This window comes from Fulmarus glacialis, unplaced genomic scaffold (assembly GCF_000690835.1).
Source record: "Fulmarus glacialis isolate BGI_N327 unplaced genomic scaffold, ASM69083v1 scaffold6716, whole genome shotgun sequence".
Lineage (NCBI taxonomy): Eukaryota > Metazoa > Chordata > Aves > Procellariiformes > Procellariidae > Fulmarus > Fulmarus glacialis.
The window spans coordinates 18,414-36,722 of record NW_009219928.1 but is presented as its reverse complement, the minus strand read 5'-3'; the positions used below and the strand labels follow the sequence as shown (position 1 = coordinate 36,722).

The window sequence follows — 18,309 nt, the reverse complement described above, 5'->3', positions numbered from 1 at the left end:
ATTCTTCTTATCTGCTGCTCAATTTTCTGTAGTCAGACTTTCAACTGGAAGCCACTACCAATATATTTAATAATGAAATAAACTTAAAATACTTATTTCCTTTTTTTTTTTTAAGGGGATATTAATTCTAAGAAATAAGTTCTTTTTTTTCCTAGCACAATCTTCCTATTAAAGGCAGCAATTTCTTTTAATTCTTACTATGAAAAAATAAAAAACCACTTTAATAGCATGCTGTACAGTCTTGCTGTAGTGCAAAAAGAGGCACTATCCTGCAAAAGGCTGTATAGCACACCAGAGTTCAACCAACTGCTATTTTCTCTAGTCTTTTAAAATTAAGTACAGAATATGCATATTGTTGTAAACAGGTAAATATCCAACACTTTGCGTTCTCACTCATAGTGAGTCCTATTCTAGACCCAGTGAGTAATTAATGCGTTGGACAATGCCTGTAACAACCGGTTGCCAAACCACCAGATAGCAGAGCCAGTCCAAAAGTTGTCCATACGATACGTGTGCGTTCCCACCTAATCTGTTGTTAAGGAAACTGGAGAGAAAATGCAACAATAGGTAAATCTCGGTGTTTTTCTTAGCCAGAATCAAAGAAAAAGTATTGGGTTAAAATTTTGAAATGCCTTCTTTTCAACTCTTCTAATTTACTTCCTTTTTAATAGGGCTAAGGTTAAAATTAAATATCCTCCCCACATATGGTTAAAATAGATTTCAAAAAAGTAAGCCAAACTTTGCTTCCACTCAAGCAAGTTTCTACAGATGCAGCAGCAGATCTTCAACTATTATTTCATTTGCTAAAGGAAAAATGTTGTTTACTAACTATTAAGAGAAGGGGGAAAAACCAGCACTTGTTCTGAAAGTGGATTATATCAATTTTGTTATTTCACTAAAGAGCAAAATCCACTGCATGGTCTCTCTAAAACTGCGATTTACATTCTTTAAAATGTTCCTCTCATTATAAAAATGATTTCCGGATGTCTTAAAATACATATGCACTTTTCTTCTCCTAGCTTGCTTGGGGTCTTAGATAAGATAAAGCCAAACAGAACTATCATCTTCCCCAAATATAATTGTTCCTTAATAATAATTGGTTTTCCATTTATTTAATGTGGTCATCTCATCCCTCTACTGCAGATCAAAACAAGAATTAGTAAGTAATCAGGCTACGGTTTAGAAAATCCAAATCAAAAGCACACTTGTTAGGGAGAGGGTATGGGTTACTTAACATCCTTTTCAAATCAACTTTCTCAGGGTGGTCTGGGCAAGTCTGGTTCTTGCCAACAATGCACCAACCATGGATGCAGGATTAATGAAACCTGGTATCAGGTGTATTGTTAAGGAATCTTTCAAATATAAACAAGGCCCAGTGCATATATCTGCAAACCTATCAAACCATAAATAGATAATTTTAATGACTGATTATGGATACTGCCCTGTTTTATAACTGAGCAGTTTCAAATGACTTAAAATATTTAGAATATTTAGAATTATTTTGAAGTTGACTCCAATGTCCTGAACATCCAGACTGGTATTCATATTTTCCAGCTTGCAAGAAGCCAGGATGCTTTTATGAACTGCAGAAGGGGGTGATATGTAGCATTGTATGCGATACCTTTCGTTTTAGTTTCTGGAATGCAAAACGCTGAGTTGCTTGGTACCCCCGAGTATGAAACATTGGGTCTTCTGTCAGGCTGTAGGGTATGTATGTGCCATCGCTTGAGAAGGCTTCCACATCTGCCTTAAAACTACCCAGCAAACACAGCCCCAGGCAAAGCCGGAGGAAATCCTCTGCAGTACATGGGAGCCTGAATTAGCAGACCTGACCATGGTCAACACGCCTGGCCTAACGTACTGCCAGGCACACCCACGCAGGCTGTGCATGAAGTACCTGGAAGGCGGATTTAGGCCTGAAACTGTAGGTTACAGCCACTCTTGCATCAGTTTGTCTGTCAAAAAGCTGCGTGGCCTCAACCTGTGTCACAGAACTGAAATATATTTCATGCTCCTATTTTTACTTTTGTGCTATGTTGTTTCTGAATGTGGTTTTGGTTCCTTTTTTTCTTGGTATTTATTGCCTTTTTTATTATTTTTTAATGCAGCGTAAAAGAGGAGAAAACAACAGTTCCATAATTACAGGGAAAGGATACACATGATTACAGGACAGCTGGTAGGTATTTTCAGTGATCCCTTCTTCATTTATATCCACAGAAATTTTCTGCCCGCAGACCGCACAGATGTCATTGGACAAATTTCTTGTTGGTATGCCACTGATGTTGTAAAACTGTCAAGATCAAGTTTACAGGAAAAAAAGAAACCGAAGAACAACAAAATATTTGCTTAGAGTCAAGGATGCATAAACACATTTTAAGTGCCATCAGAGATAAGGACAGCATGAAAATGGCTACAGTTGTCTTAGTTTACTAGTGCCAGGATGCACAGTTACCAAGAAATAATTAAAATCTTATTGCTGATGCAAGAACTTTAACAACCATCTGCTTGATTTTAAGCAACGGGGACATAAGAGAATTGTGCTGAGGTAATCACCTTATTTGGAAAGGGAAGATAAGAGCTATAAAAAGGAAGGGCAAGAAGAGTCTTTCATAGACTTTGGGGAAGTAAGAAGCTTGTCTTCCCATGGCAATTAGGAAAATTATATAGTCTCTTGTACATAGGGACCCGTGTGTTGGAAACCCCAAATCAGGCCCTGGCATATGTCACTGGCTACTACTTCATTAAGACTATTCTTCTAATCATAAGATTGAGAAGGGAGTTCAACAGTTTGTCTGTGGCACAAGAATAGCTCTCCTCCTGGAAAGATGAGGTTAGTTTACTGCAAGAGTATCTGGTAGACTTTATTCTCACGAACCCAGCGGCACAAGAGGTTGAAGAGCTCACTTCCAGTCCTTGCAAGTGGTATTCAGGATGATGATCCCCAGCACTTACACCAGTGGTGGAAGCCATGTAGTCAGAACAAATTTCTGCAAAGTCTCTTCCCATCACTTCATAGTACAGTCCGTAAAAAAGCAGTCACAGCAAAATCCATGGAGTCATCAGACTTGATTCTGTCATAAAACCGCAAAAGAGTACTCGGGCGAGTCTGTTCTTGACCAAAATGCCAGAATAAAATATCAACAAGATTTTTACTCCAGTTAGCTCCTGCTTCCTTCAAACTGCAGGTTTAGTTTCATTTTCTTTTGCAGCAGCAGACATCCTCATACTTGAAGTGTCAATATGCTTGACGGCAAGCAATGTTGAAAGTAGGCTATGAACTGCTTTTGGAGCCACAGCTACTCAGCTCTGTTACAGGAAGGCCAAGCTGACACATTTTCTTATAGAAAGGGAGTTTGCTTAGAGTCTTATTATACAGAACAATTAGATATATTTCGTTGTTTTGCAGAAGCAACAAGATCAGCCAAATCTCAATAAGGTGTAAGATGCCAGTCAAAGAAATGTTAAGTTTCTGTAGCTGAAAGAGCCCACTGTTTTCCTGAATACAAATTCCTCAGAATAAAATCTTTGCTAAATTGCAGCAAGTGGTCTTTAACCCCCTACCCCCAAAAACCCCAACACAATAGAGTCTGCGAAAATGTTAATGTCTCTTGTCAGCTCTCTGAGACTGTATGGGTTACAGGTCTTGGGAGACTGAAACCTGGCTACCAAATACTCATAAAACTGAAGCTTCTCAACACTAAAAAGGACTTGTCATTTCTGCTGCAACAGGGCACAAAGTAATGAACCTTTAAAATAGAGGTAACAAATTTTGTAGTTGTATCTTTAAAATATGCTGGTGGGGGAATCTAGCTGGTTAAATAAAATACAACAGGGTAAAGCTTAACAGTATTGGTAACACAAGACTGTTAAGTTTCTGCCAAGAATTTTCCATCAGAGCTACGTACTTTTCGGTCAATTAACTATACAATAAATCTGACACTTAAAGGAACAGCTGATTTACATATGTGCAGTATCTCCAATACCTCCAAGAAGTGTTGGACTTACAGCAGATGCATTATGTAGTTGATCTACACGCTCTTCAGGAATCCCCGGAATTTCTGGTCAGACGGCACCTCAGAGTCCTGCACAGTAGCTCTGACTGGGCTGCTAGTAAGACAGAAATCCTGAACAAACATGAAGAAAATTCAAATTCTACCCAGGCAAAAATTCTAGCTGGATTAAGAGGTTAGGTTGAGAATCACCTGGACATACAGTATTGTCTTTGGCAGTAGTCAAAATAAAAAGAGGAGAACACCCTAGCAACATTATAGCCTCGTAGAGCAGGAAATCATAATTATCAGAAAGAATTATAATGTGTTTTTGATATGAATGTGCTTATCTATTTTTGTCCTTTACATCAAGTCTTTTTATGTCTCATCTCCTTCAGGTACATAAATGAAGGACTGAGGATTAACTCAGCAGTTAGATTAGGGGATTAAATGAGTGAACACAGTGGCTGTATGAAGTTTAAGGTTTTTCCCCTCTTCTCTTCACACCACAAACACAAGTAATGAAATGACTAAATATCAAACTTCAGACCAACTATGCAATAATAAAAATCAAGAGGTAGGAGAACCTACAGTTACACAACGTAAAAGGGGTTTCATTTGTTGAGGTGGGTGGTGAAGAGACCAGCGTGGAGCAATTTCACTGCAAACAAAGTAAAATCTATCAAATAGGAAATCATAACAGTTGACAATCCCAGTTTTACCTGAAGATACCTACCTAAAAAATAAATTCAATCCAAACATGGTAAACATTATGGCCAGATAACCCACAATTCCAATGGCATAATTCAGTTTACAGATCAGGAGGAACCATTTGTAGACCAACCTATGGATAAGAGAAAAGAAATATTGCTCAAGATCTTGCATATTTTGCAGAGTGGCATAAAATGCCACATACATAGCTTCTACTGAAGTATTCCTATAAATTCAATAGAAGACTTACGCTCCTATATTTCTCCCTTACTTAAAGGTGAATAAAAATGTATAATACAGGAAAAAGTACAGGGGAAAACAAAAAAGCAAAACCTTTTTGTTTTGCTTCAGTCTTCACAAGAAATGGTAACTGTGAACAGATTGCTAACATAATTAAAACTAACAGTTGGGAATTGTGAAGGAGGCAGACATAGGCCAGAACAGGACCAGAACAGGTGAAAAACAACTGAGGTAAGTTAGATATAGTCAAGTTATATAAAGCCAATATGTATTTATATATATAGTCAATATATAGTTAGATATAGTCAAGTTATAGTCAAGTATACCACCAATGAAATTTATCTACAATACTTAAAAGTTAGCAGAAGCAATCTCTTGAACCATTAATAATTGTCTTTGTGAGCCCAGGGTGGAGAGGCGGAATGTCAGAAGACTGGAGAAGGAAGAATACAGACCTCTCTTAGGGAGGCAGAGAGGGCTCTAAGGAATAAATTCAGACTATTTGGTATGTATACCAAATTGAGCTCTTCAGGCTCAATAACACCTGGGATGAATGCTGATGGTAAGAGTCTGCAGAATGAAAAACCAAGATGGAACTGATGGAATGAATTTAATTTTAACTCTTGTTTAATTCTTTTTTATTTGCATATCATGTTTGATAAACACTGGTTTAGAGGAACTTATTCGTACTACAGTTGGAAGATTCCTTCAAATTCTATTCAAATTCTGTTCAAAGCTAATGGCCCTTTTTGTAATCTGTGAAGATTTGTTCCAGGGAAATTCTTATTTGCTCTTCTCCTTCTACAGGTTTCCTTTAAGAAACAATACCAAAAAACCCAAAACCAAGGCAAAACCAACAAAAAAGGACATACTGTGGTGTTCTTCCCGACAGAGGCTTGGAGGTTGCTCTGAAAGTAATGTAACTGGTAATAACTGAAAGCATTCCCCACATGGACAGGGATCTTCACCAGTAAAGTCTGATGATGAAATAAAGAGGAACAACCCACATCTGCAGCAGTGTGACTAACTGTTGGCAAAATTGAGACAGTCATTTTGAAGTAATGACATCCTATGTTTCCATTTTGCATGGTTAGGTTTGATTAACAGATTGCCAAACTGTAAAACTTATACAAAAAACATGTGACTTGTACAGCATCTGACACAGGAAGGCCTTTGACCCTAGAGTAATGATGTTAGTCTGCCTTGCACCCTGTAAATAATTAGTAATGCCAGTGTAGTAAATGGTTATAACACTGAGATACAACTCATCAAACCCCTACATCCTATCCTCAAAAAACTAAACTGTCTATTAATAGAATTAATGGTACTGAAAAAAACATTAAAGTCTGTTTTCTAACTCAAATTATATATGATGGCTGCAGGGCTAAAGCTTTGTGAGCAAGTTTTCTGAAATTGGTGGAGGAAGTTTGGCCTTTAAGACTTAGAGCTGCTCTTACAAACTTTCAGAAAGGCACATTTGGTTGCATTAATTTGGGATGCCGCTCAGTTGCATAACCATACTACTGGAGGTTTTTCTTAAAAACTCTTTCTACAGCACAACAAAATGCTGTGGCTTAAACTTTTAAACCTTTTTTCTAAATGAAATTATATCAAACTTAATATATATATTTGCTTGAATTGCCCACAGTGATGAAATATTCTACTTCTTCTCCAATAAGCAAATATTTGAAACGCACTGAAGAGTCAAAAGCCCTGTAATGTCAGTTCTCCCCATGATCACATTAATAAACCATGGATTTGGGATTGAGGAGGCCTGATGATGACAAAGATAAAGCAAGACTGACTTTAATGTGTGTTTGTAGAGTTAGCTCCTACATCTTTACAGAAAGGTTACTAAAAATTTAAAAAGAATCTGAGGCGAGATGGTTTTCAAATCTATATCTGGTTTGGGGTGGCGGGATTTTTTAAAAGCAAACAAAAAGCACAATCCATCTAGAGTAAAAAGCTGTTTCTATGGAAGATGAATCTCCTTCCTTAACCCAAAAAGTAGAATTCTGAAGGAATGTGTATTACTCCCTGTGAAACCTAACACAGTTTTGCCACACATTTCAACTGAAGCAGGACTGGATTCTTCTTCTTCTCCTAAGAAAAAGGAGGAACTCTTAAAAAAAATCCCCCCAAACCCCAGAAAGCATGCAACTATTGAGCAAACTGGTATTTCACAATATAAGTTTAAATAAATTAACAGATAGAAACACCTGTAAAAGACAACAACACAGCATCATTAGATCACATCACTGTTAAGCATTTCTTCACCCTGCAGCTCTGGCTTTACGGGATGAGAGTCTGCTGCTTGTGACCATAAAAGCGACAGAGCTCCTTCCATGCCACGCAGCCCTTCTGGCATGCCACAGGTCGGTGGTCCCTACACATCGCTGACCGCAGAGCCTGAGGTCTCCTCACCTTCACCAGAGGCCACCAGAGGCTCCCTGTTGCCTGTCTTGCTACTGTCCAATGTGATCCCTCTCCTATGTGCTTACGTACTGTGGGTTGCTTTTTTTTTTCAGTGGACTGAAAGTAAAGTCTGAATTTAACTGACAAAGCCAAAACTGAACAGGCACACATCTTCAGTAAAGTAGCTACTTTCTAATACAAATCTATAACAGAACTTTATTATCATGTCAGCTGCAAAATGAAATGCTAATTAATTAAAAAATGGTATCACAACCTTCTCTCGGGTGATGCTGTTATCAGATCAATTGGTATATATTGTTTGCAGTAATCGTTTCAGATTTCCTCATTGATTTTTATGTCTTCCAGATTGTTAGTTTTAATACTATTAGCCTCTACAAGAAATGCATGAGTATTTTGTCATGTAAATGAGGACAAAGATAGGAATCGAGTTATACAGATGAAAACCCCAGTATTGATTTATTATTAATACTGGAAGGTCACCATCTGGACAATTCCATAAAATAATACATCTGCATTGCTGCTAAATGGGAGCTTTAACATCTGGATCATATTATTCCAAATTTTCCTCATCCACCCATCATAGCAGGAGGAATTTCCTGACAAATCAGATTGCTGCCCAAAGGTAAAATGTTTTTCTCATTACCGTACTTTAAATGAGCTCAAAAAGACCTAGAACTGAAGTCAGCATCAGCGTCATAGACAACTTTCCCATTTTCTAATTATGCAAATTAAATAGGTCATACAAGCACCAACTGAAAAATGTCCATCTGTCCTTTGCTCCCCTCACAACGCTCCCCCCACTCTGAGCCAGTAAGAATGCCTATCACCAGCAAATTCAACAGAAGAGCATTATTCCACTATCCTTTCCATCTTATAGCATATGGTGAAAACTGCATACATAAAGAAAATAACTGTGTAATAATTAGATTTATTGTGACAGACTGACCTTAACAGAACTTGTTAACTTGGCAACGCAAGCTAACTGGCTCTCTAAAAATCTAGTTTCTTTTGATGTAGACATATTCAAATACTCAAAAGCATATGCATGGAAGAAATAATAAATCAGCTGTTTGGCTTTTTTTAAGTTTTAAATTAATATGGTTATACTTGATAGTACATTGGAAATTGGCAGGGATTTCTATATTAAGTAAATCAACCAACCTTATTTTCAAGATTTGTCTCATTACTTAGGTATAGAAATGAATGCTGTCATAACTATGCTGCTTCATTTTTCAACTGTATTCCAAAGTAAGTTCTCATTACATGACTGTCATATGATACAAGATATATAATCAGTAAAATGGGCAACCACCTACGGGACAAGAAGTAAGGCTTCAGATTGTGTTTGAGATTGTTCTGAGACCATGACAAATCTGCCTTTCTATCTCAGATATTTTAAGATTTCTATTATGCCAGGAGAGAACAACTTTGTCCACATATATCATATTTATTTAATTTTCATCAATGGACAGCTTCCAACAGCAAGCAAATTGCATTATAAGAATCAGCTGAGCACCTGATAGTCAGAATTTCCTTTGGGAAAATACAGAGTCAGAACACTAATAAGCTTTTTCCTTCCTTCCCCATTTGATATGCTAGACTCCTGTCTTTGTGTTGAGAAAAATGGATAAGATAGGCTAGGACAGGATAGAAATGGTTTTTCAAGGATGGTAATTCTCTGACTAGCATTCTTCCTTGCCACCCCACATCCCACAGCACATAATACAGTTGCAAGCACATAATTGTCTGCACCTCACTGAGTTAGAGGAATGCAAAATTTGTGAGTGAAATGGAGAAATGAGAGCATTATCTGAACACAGAAGCAAACCTATTGAAAATCAGGTTTTTACAATACAAATTAGCAGAACACGGGCTCCATATTTATTTTTGAAAAACTCAAATAACAATAACCTCAAAAGTAACTGAGAAATGATCATTTTCTCTAATCTGCTTCCCCAACATATGAAAGTTAATACCAAACTGTCAGCTACCATGTAAAAGAAAAAACACAATTGTTAGAATGACCTATATTTTATTTCAGGCAAAGACTTCTAGAAAAAGCTCTTCCTTTCCGCCCCCCCATGCTAGGCTCACACCCATGTTACTTTATATGTAGCCATCTGGTGAAGGGCAATCTCTTCCCTCTTGCCAAAATTATCCACAGCTGAGCCTTGGTTGCTTTGCTGCAACTTTTTTTGCTCTTGGCTCTTTGAAATAGGAGCCTTCCCCAGCATGCCTTTTTTTTTTCCAGGAGACATTTTATATTCTGGATAAGCCTGGATAAGGCTCTTTTGGAAGGTACAGGCTGTTGCTGTTTCTCTTGCATCTAGTAAGTAGTCGCTGCTTTTTATTTTTTGTTCTTTTTGAGCAAGCTAATGAATGCCCTCTCCATTTAGGGCTGATTTTATGCTCCCTTTGACCTTCGTTTCCTTTTTCTTTCAAAAAGAAACCAAACTTTTCTTTTTCACGTGTTTGCAAAGCACTTTGAAGGGAGGGTGGGAGTCAATCACTGCAATCCTTTGCTTTATTTCTGCTAACAGGACTGTGCAATTCTCTCTGAGCTCTTACTATGTCTGAGAATAGCATGAGTATCCAGAGCAGGGATGTATACGTGCAAACACCCACCATGACCTCAAAGAATCAGACAGAAATGTTTGTCACCTGACGCTGCCTTCCAAGCCATGATATGCAATGCAGGGCTGGCTACTTGTTTTGTTGATCTCTTGGGACAAAAAATAGAAAAGAAAGTAGTTTTTGATCAGAGAAAAGGAGCCTTAGGTTTACCTCTCCCATTGAAAATAATGTGTTCTACCTCTTCGTCTAATTTCCCTTCTCTTTTGCTCCTAAAGATACAAGCATGTTCTTACAAGTATGGGAAAGTGTTTGGTTTCTTCTCTTCAGTATTAGACACTGTTGTGCATAACCTGTATGTGAACTATACAGGCACAAACCAAGCGGTCAAAAGCTGGATGGCAAGTAAGAGAAATGCGTAAGCAAGCAAAAGTGGAGGGCTGTTTTCTCTTTAGTAAGCATGTGGTTGTTTTTCAAATTTTGACTTATTTAAATGTTTCCTACCAAATCAAACAAAAATGATACGCACATGAACACAAGCATAATAACTGCCACCTGGAAGAACTGTAATGCAGAAGTCTAGACCTGCTTGTACTTAGGGGAGCAGTAGATTTATTTTTTTTGTTGTTTATTTTTATGTCAAATGGACAATTTCCTGTATGCATTAACTAAGTTGTTTAAATCCTAAATGTGACCATCTTTACAGTTTCTGCTCCTAAATCAGAGGGTTTCCTCATCTGATGCAACAATGTATACTAGTTATTTTTCATCTATCTTGTGTAAGGATCTCATTAATTGTTCAACTTTGTATCTTAATGTTTGTCCTATTTGTTAGTCTTCAAAGTACAGTGGATCAGATTTTGGCAGTTACTATACTGGCAGAAATTTGTAACTTTAACATTGCTGCATGACATGCTTTTAAAAAAAGCAAGCTAATGCAATGAGATCAACAGTGTGTTTGAAAACTATACAAAAGTATCTGGGTATGAAACATGAGGTCAGTTATAACTTAATACACAAACTTGTGAGTTGTTTTAGTGACAAACACTCTTAAGTTACCTAACATGGAATAAATGCAATAAACCATCTACTGGCAGAGACCCACTGTGAGTAGTGTTCGCTATTACAAAGTAACTTCATACATAGATAGGTGGTAGGTGTGAGAATATATTACTTTCCCAACTAAACAGAGCGTGAAGCGGAACTGCAAAAACCCAGTGCAAGGTGAACTTCAGCTTCTGGTGCTACTATTTCTACTGAAAGAGGCTCTGCTTCAGTTCCTCTTCTACTGGAGAAGGAGGCCTTGCTGCCGCCACACAGCTATGTACTGAAAATTGAGGCCCCAACTCGTTTCTGGCGCAGATGTTTTGTTTATTTTAAAATGCACTGCCAAAACACAAAAACCATCACAAAGTCTTATTAAAGTGAAGCCTCCCTAAATTAGACTACATGTACTTTTTCCATATTGTCTATGTCACTTTGTAGGTGTGACCGGCTCCTGTAAACTAATAGCCGGGAATGAAGCTTCAATTGCTGAAGACTAAGTTACACAAGTAATAGGACTGTAACAAGTGTAGGCTATTGGCATTTTTGACAGAGGCTAAGTCTATGTAGTACACGTTAACTAACTTCAAGTACTGCTAAGGAGGATAATGCCAAAGCAACACAGAGTGCATGCTGCTTAGATTCCCGCAGGCTTTCCCAGGCAGACAGGGACCTTCCCAGCCGCTCATCATCATATGCATACTTAAAGTTCAAGCGTGTTTCAGCACTGATTCAGTACCAGTTTCATGCAAAGTATTTTCAATGGAAAACAAAGACATGGACAGTCTGAGCGACTTCAGTCACTTCAGTGTTGTGTTCTTTATTCTAAATATCTGTTGAAATCAGTAAGGCAAAAATTGATAGGAGAGAAATACTTGAAAAGCTCTGAACTGAGATGCTAACATGAACACAAAATGGTTGAATCATACAGCAGAACTGGTCTAGAAGAGAAGTTAAAGAGAACATAATGGTAAAGTAGTATTGTATATGATTATACTATACGTGCTCAGGTATTGTGTGCGCTCAGGGTTAGGAGTGTGTGTTTGTAAAGGTAGAGAGTTAGTGACATGAAGCTAAAATCCTCAATGAGCTATCTGTGACTTCATTAGACATTTCACCTGTATATATGTTGCCATGATGAACATTTCATCACTGTTCCTAACTCCGTAAAGTATTGCTGAAGAGCCTGTTTCACAATCATTGTATTGCAATTTTATGCCACTGTGAAACTCCTCTAACAGTAAAGCTGTCATAGATCAGGCTGGTTTTATATCCTGTACTAAAACAGTTTCTGTAAATTGTATCAAGGTTTCATTCCTAAGTGTTTAACAGACCTGTCAAATCAGGGGGTATGATGCTTCAGAGTCTGAGGAATAATTGTCAAGAGATAAAGTATTGATCGTGACAGTTATTGATGTCACTGCTGTTAAGAAGTTCTGTTACCAAAAACTGGATTTCAATCCACAGATGGCTTAGGACTCTCATCAGCTGATGAAGATGGAAAAGCTAAGAAGCTGCTTGTGAGCTTACAGTTCTGCCTGTCTGAAATATCTGTGTAATCCCCATCATTTGTTTAACATCTACTTAAACCTCACATTGTATTTTAAGGACTGGCCCTTTCTGAGATGCCTAACTTTTTTTTAACTAGTGAATAGGGAGGTCGGGGTGGAAATCATGTCACTCTGGTTTTCTCAGGTTTGCAGAGAATTCTGTAGTAGGGGAAAGGAAGTGAGCTGAAGCACCATAAGCCCCAGTTTTGGCACCTTAACCACAAGACAAGCTTTCTCTCTAATTAGGCATGTGCATGAGTAACTTGATGAATAGGGGCTTTGGATTCTCTTAGTACTCTCTGTAGCATTACTTCAGCTAGATAAGGGTAGTGACTTTGTTCTCCTACCTAGTCCATTATTAGACAGTTGTTTGAAAACTCAAAGCATTTTCCTTAAAAGCTTTAACCTACTAAAGGCTGACCACAGCATCAGTATGCATACACAGAAAACAAAATACAAGTTGTTTTTTCTTCCTACATAAAAGCTATTCTCCACCTGACCAAAAGCCATGACTTGCTGCTTTCCACAGAGACTCAGTTGTCTTGCTAGATGCAAACCCTTAAGAGTATGCTATGACTCCCAACTGTTACCTGAGAAACATGATGTCTTAACCACTACAGCTCCAAAACTGCTGTCTTTCTCACAAGCTATTCACATCGTACAATCGACAGTGTCTTTGCTTCCACTGAACAAGCACAATCTGGGCAACAACCAAGGTTGCAATGAGAACAAGAACCATCTCCATATGCATTGATTCACAGCCAAGGTGCTTCGCATGCATCTTCTGATGTTGCAACCTGAAAAGAAAATATGCGTGCTATTTAAAAAAAAACAACCAAACAAAACTCTAGATTAACTTGTTATACCTAGAGGTGACAGTAAGCCTATGTATGAGACAGACTTTATGAGGAAATAGGTTAGTGTTCTTATGCATGAGGTAACAAACTAGATGAGAATACTTGGTCTTTGTAACTAGAACTATAATCCTGAAAAAGGAAATGTAGAATAAAGTAATGGGCTTTTTTTCTTTTTCTAGTAACTCAGTCCTGAACATAAATATAGCCACAAATACATATGAATTTGCCTATGAATTTTAAGTAGACATTTCGTAATTGGAGATCTGAGCCCCACATAATCTTTTAGCCCAAGGTAAATGCAAATTCAGAAGAGGGCTTAAACTCCTGTTTCAGCTCCCTTCCTATAAAGTGAGAATTGTACCTGGTATTTATCTTCCTTCTAGAGTTAATGAAAGTTTCCTTGAGCCTTTCCTTGAGAAGGAATTGTCTTGGAGCTATAAATCAACCTCCTTCATAACTAAAGCTGAGTGAGCTTCTGTGTTAGATTGGAGCCTCATGCCCCTGTAGTAAGAATCTTGATCTTCATCTGAGTTTGACTCAAATTAACCTGGATGTTAGTCTTCCTCTGACCTGGAGCTTTCGGGGCCTACATTTCAGGACTCAACAGCACCTCCTGGCTTCAGGATCTGTGTATGCACTGAATGCACCCCAACTGCACTGTGAAACAAAGCTAAAGAGACAGACATGCACTGTCCCCCTTCCATGCTTGGGTCCCTGTGGGGAGAAACACCATGCATATGTGCTGGAAGGGAGCTGCAGCATGTTCTGGTTGATGCCTGCCCTGGATGATTCGCAGATCAACACCTTCTGTCTTAGTGGCTGATGGGCAGCAGCTATGCTGTTCAGACACAGCCAGTGTCAAACCAGTTGGGATCCAGATTTGAGCAAGGAACTACACAAAAGCCCGAAGCCATTCTTGGCTGCTATTACTTGCTATCCCATGTTAGCCAAACTTTGAATCCAGTTAAAACTTTTGACTTTGCAGAAATCTGGATATAGGTTTAAGACATGTGGTGCTTTCCCATCCCTTCCTCAGAAGCAGAAGTGCAACAGTAGCCACGCTTTTTTCCACTTAAAAAGAAATGGCTATGAGATGGATGCTGCGCTCAGATGCCACAGCACAGCACAGAAGTGGGTACCAATACCAGCGTCAAATGTCTTTCTTCCCAGCTTTATGCAAGTACCACAGAATACCACGTCTTTGCCGACAGCGTGCTTGTGTTAAGTATCTCGAAGCAGCTCATGGGTGCGATGCACTCTGTGTCCCTCAGGCTGCAATCAAGGGTGCTCCCTCATGGCAGCACACGGGCACCGGGCGTGCTGGCAGGGCAAGCCTATAGCTGGACGTAGCGTAATCGATGTGCATCCTAAGAAAAGACAAGGCAGCAACAGGGAGATAACAAGCTTTTCCTCTCCACCCCCACTCAAGCAAGCATTAAAATGACGGTTAAAGGACCATTTCTTTACATTAGACTTGCAAGGACAGGAAGCATTATATTTATTGTACCTGAAGGAAAACATTGTACTACAACAGCAACCTCCATAATGATTGTTGTAAAGCTGTTCCTTGTTTTGTTTTGCTGAGGAACTGATTAAACTGACAGAATAAAAAGTTCCAGTAAAACTTTTCAAGAAAAAAAAATTCTTTACTAACTACACTTCTGTGAACAAAATGTTAAAGGTTTCTGGTATCACTAAAAATGTACAATTCATTTAACAAAACAATTGCAAGCAATATGTAAACTAACTTACTTCCATTGTTCCTCTGCTAATAAATCCCTTTCCTGAAACACATTCAAAACAAGTATTATAACTTCACTGTGAACAACAGCCAGATGGGTTTTCTTCTCTTAACCCTCACCACCCCTTCTGTCCTGTGAGTTGGCTGGATGTGTTGGCAAGTTCCCTCTGCCCCTCTCGCCTGGAAGCTGCTTAGAAACCTGCAGCTATGCTGAGGGTGGCAGTCATGCAGTTTCAATGGCTACGATGTATGATGGGTGCAGCTAATGAATTCCCTCAGGGTGACTGACCAACGGGGACGACGGTGTACTCTAGACACCTACAGTTATAGCATGACTTCAGCCATAAGGGACCTTGGCAGTTATCTGGACCAATCTCCAGTGCAAGACAGAGCGAAGGACATCAGGTTGCTCAGGGCTGAGTCCAGCTGAGTTATTAATATCTCCATGGATGGATATTTCACTGCCCCTCTGGGCCTCCTGTGGCAGTGAATTCTCTTCTTCTTCTTCAATACATGGGGACAAAATCACTGCGATAAAATTAGCAAGCTGAGGTTGAAACGAAATGTCTCCGAGACTTAATCAAAAAGGTCTAGGTCTCATCTTTCAGCTACTCTAACTAGGCAGCTGTACAGGTACCCCATAAAGTCTGTTACTAGGCAAAAACAAAAAAAAGAGTCTTCATTATACTTTTGCAGAGTCAGGTAAAGGGGTTGACAGTCTGGTCTTAGTCAGCAAATACCATAAAATAGAGACTTGCTTTTGTAGTTCACACGTATGCTAATGTACCTTTACAAAAGTACATTACATCTACAAACTCTAATCTCATTAGAGCCAAATTAAATTGCAACAATTACATTATATAGCTCAAAGTAGAGAGGTGTTTCACTTCACACTGCATTATTTATTTGTTTACCAGCTAGCAAGTAGCAGAGAACTTGCAGATTCTGAAAATGCATTCATATCTTGCTAATCAAAGCTGATTTCTGTTGTTACTATGCAATAAAACTGGAAATATGCTTGGGATAGTTTAGATCCCACTTTCCTCACATTGTACACAGTAATATTTTGACTCTGTAGCAAGCTAGGGACCAGTTAAGAGGAAGGCTATTGGGCCTTAAAAATAAAATGAGTTTTATTTCAAAGACAGCAGACCATTTGCTAGTATTTAATCATATTCTACTAGCATACTTCTTCCCAACTTCTTAAAGTCAAGAACTTGTATAAAATACTGATTTTTAGGGTTTTTTCCCACAACACATACTGATAATGACACTTTTGCTTTAAGTATCAGCCTATCTGTGCCAGAATTTGGATGTGGCAGTGGTTAAAAAATATTACAGTCCACACAGTGCTTTTAACTTCATTTTGGATACCGCACAGCCAAATGAATCCTTGCATGTCCAGACTTCCCTTTTTAAACTCTGATTACTCTTCTCCTCCCCTATGGCAATGGCAATGGCTTGGTGATGAGGGCTGCCCTGTACTATGGGGCTTGTGCTGCATGAGGCAAAGACCAGAGCAGCTGGTGAAGGCTTTGTCACAACAAAGCAGCTAGGAAGGGCTTTGTCCGTAGGGTGAAGGACTGGGCAGGAAGGAGTAAGAGAAGTACCATGAGATGCTGCTATCTGGGTGCTGCAGTTCGTGGCACGGGGGTTGGGAGAATGAAGAACAAAAGTAGTGTATACAACAAAGCATGGTGGAGTAAGTTCATGTTGGCCACGGAGAAAAACAATGAGTAGAGGGAAATACTACATGGCGGCATGGTGCTGCGTGTGCAGCAGTGGGCACCCGGCACAGACTAACCCTGGCCGTGAAGGCTGGGTACACAACGTAGAGGAAAGCGTTGGGGGCTGCTGCGTGGCATGGGAGCAAGGGGGAGAGTATTGCGGGTGCTGGCAATGGGGAGAGGACAGCGAAGCCCTGTTTTAATGTGTAGACAGACTAAGGTATCTGAAAGTTTTATTTGCGCACCAGGAAAAGGACAATTAAAAGTTTTGGATCCAGCTAAGGACTGTAACATTGGTGTGTAATGGATGGTCGGTGAATGTATGGCCACGGGAATAACCTTTCCCTTGCCAGTGTCCCCTCATTAGTGGCAAGCTGTGACCTGGCCAAAAAAATATTTGCTATAAATGCTAAGCTCCCATCTAAACACAGCATCCGTCAGCAGCAGACAGGGATAAAGACTAGACGCCATTTGTCCAGTCAGGGCCTCTCGTCTGGCTGCTGGGTAAAAAGTACTTGCTAATGAGGTGTAAACTAATGTTATCCACCTAAAACTGCAAAGAACAGGACAAGAAAATAACACTGGCTTAAAAGGATGGGCAGAATGGCTTTTATATGAGTAGAAGAACTATTTTCTTGTCACAGTCCAGGTAGATCCCTGTTTATTTACACAGGGGTGAAATAAAAACTTCAGAGCAGACAAGCAGATGCCCTGATGTGTGCTTTAACTTCCTCAGTTAGATGACTGAGAGTTTTGGTTTTTTTTTAATCTTGAAAAAAGTAATTTTTCCAAATACACCTGCATTGCTCATTATCATTGATCTCATCTTTATTGCAGTGTTGTACGAATTTTCGAGCATTTATTGTGTCTTGTTTTAAACTGGATTGCAAGGTTGGTGGGGGAAGGCTCATGTATTCTTACGTATGCTTTAGCCACTAAGCACCCAAAAATTGTGCCTGGGCTTTTCGATACTGGTACAGTCCTAATGAAGAGTAATTATTATTAATCCACAGCGAGCTACCGTCTCACCCTGTGCCAGCTGTCATAAAATCCTGCAAAAGCTGTATGAGGGCAGAGAAAGGTTGAAAGCTTCTTGATGGCTCAATTTTCGAAAAGGGAAGGAAAGAGGTGTAGAGGTGAACGAGGGCCCGACAACCTCACTCCCCAGGAGCCGGCGGGCAGAGGGGTGCCTGGCCCAGCTGAGCCAGGAGAGAGAAACGATGCCAAGCCAGTGGGCTGGGAAGCACAAATGCCCCTGTATTTTGGGGCAGGGGTGCTGGGTTTAGGTTGAGGTGTGGGTTTGTCTCTGCCCCTTCCCGCTGAGGCCTGGGGAGCGCCTGGGCATCGCCCAAGGTCCCTGCTCTCTCGCAGCCTGTGGGGTGACGGGGCTGAAAATGCAGCTCCTCATCACACGGCCAACACCACCTCTTGCACACGCACATG

General features: G+C 39.5%; 1 protein-coding gene across 1 annotated transcript in view; it reads right to left on the bottom strand.

Moving 5' to 3' along the window:
• Positions 1–405: 405 nt before the first annotated feature.
• Positions 406–18,309, bottom strand: part of LOC104078778 (RING finger protein 175-like) — an 18,462-nt gene continuing 558 nt past the window's right edge. The window contains 8 exon segments of the mRNA XM_009580558.1: positions 406–524; positions 1,204–1,325; positions 2,157–2,290; positions 2,953–3,037; positions 3,039–3,071; positions 4,726–4,833; positions 5,813–5,967; positions 13,197–13,338. Of these exon segments, the coding sequence (XP_009578853.1) occupies positions 406–524; positions 1,204–1,325; positions 2,157–2,290; positions 2,953–3,037; positions 3,039–3,071; positions 4,726–4,833; positions 5,813–5,967; positions 13,197–13,338 (898 nt within the window).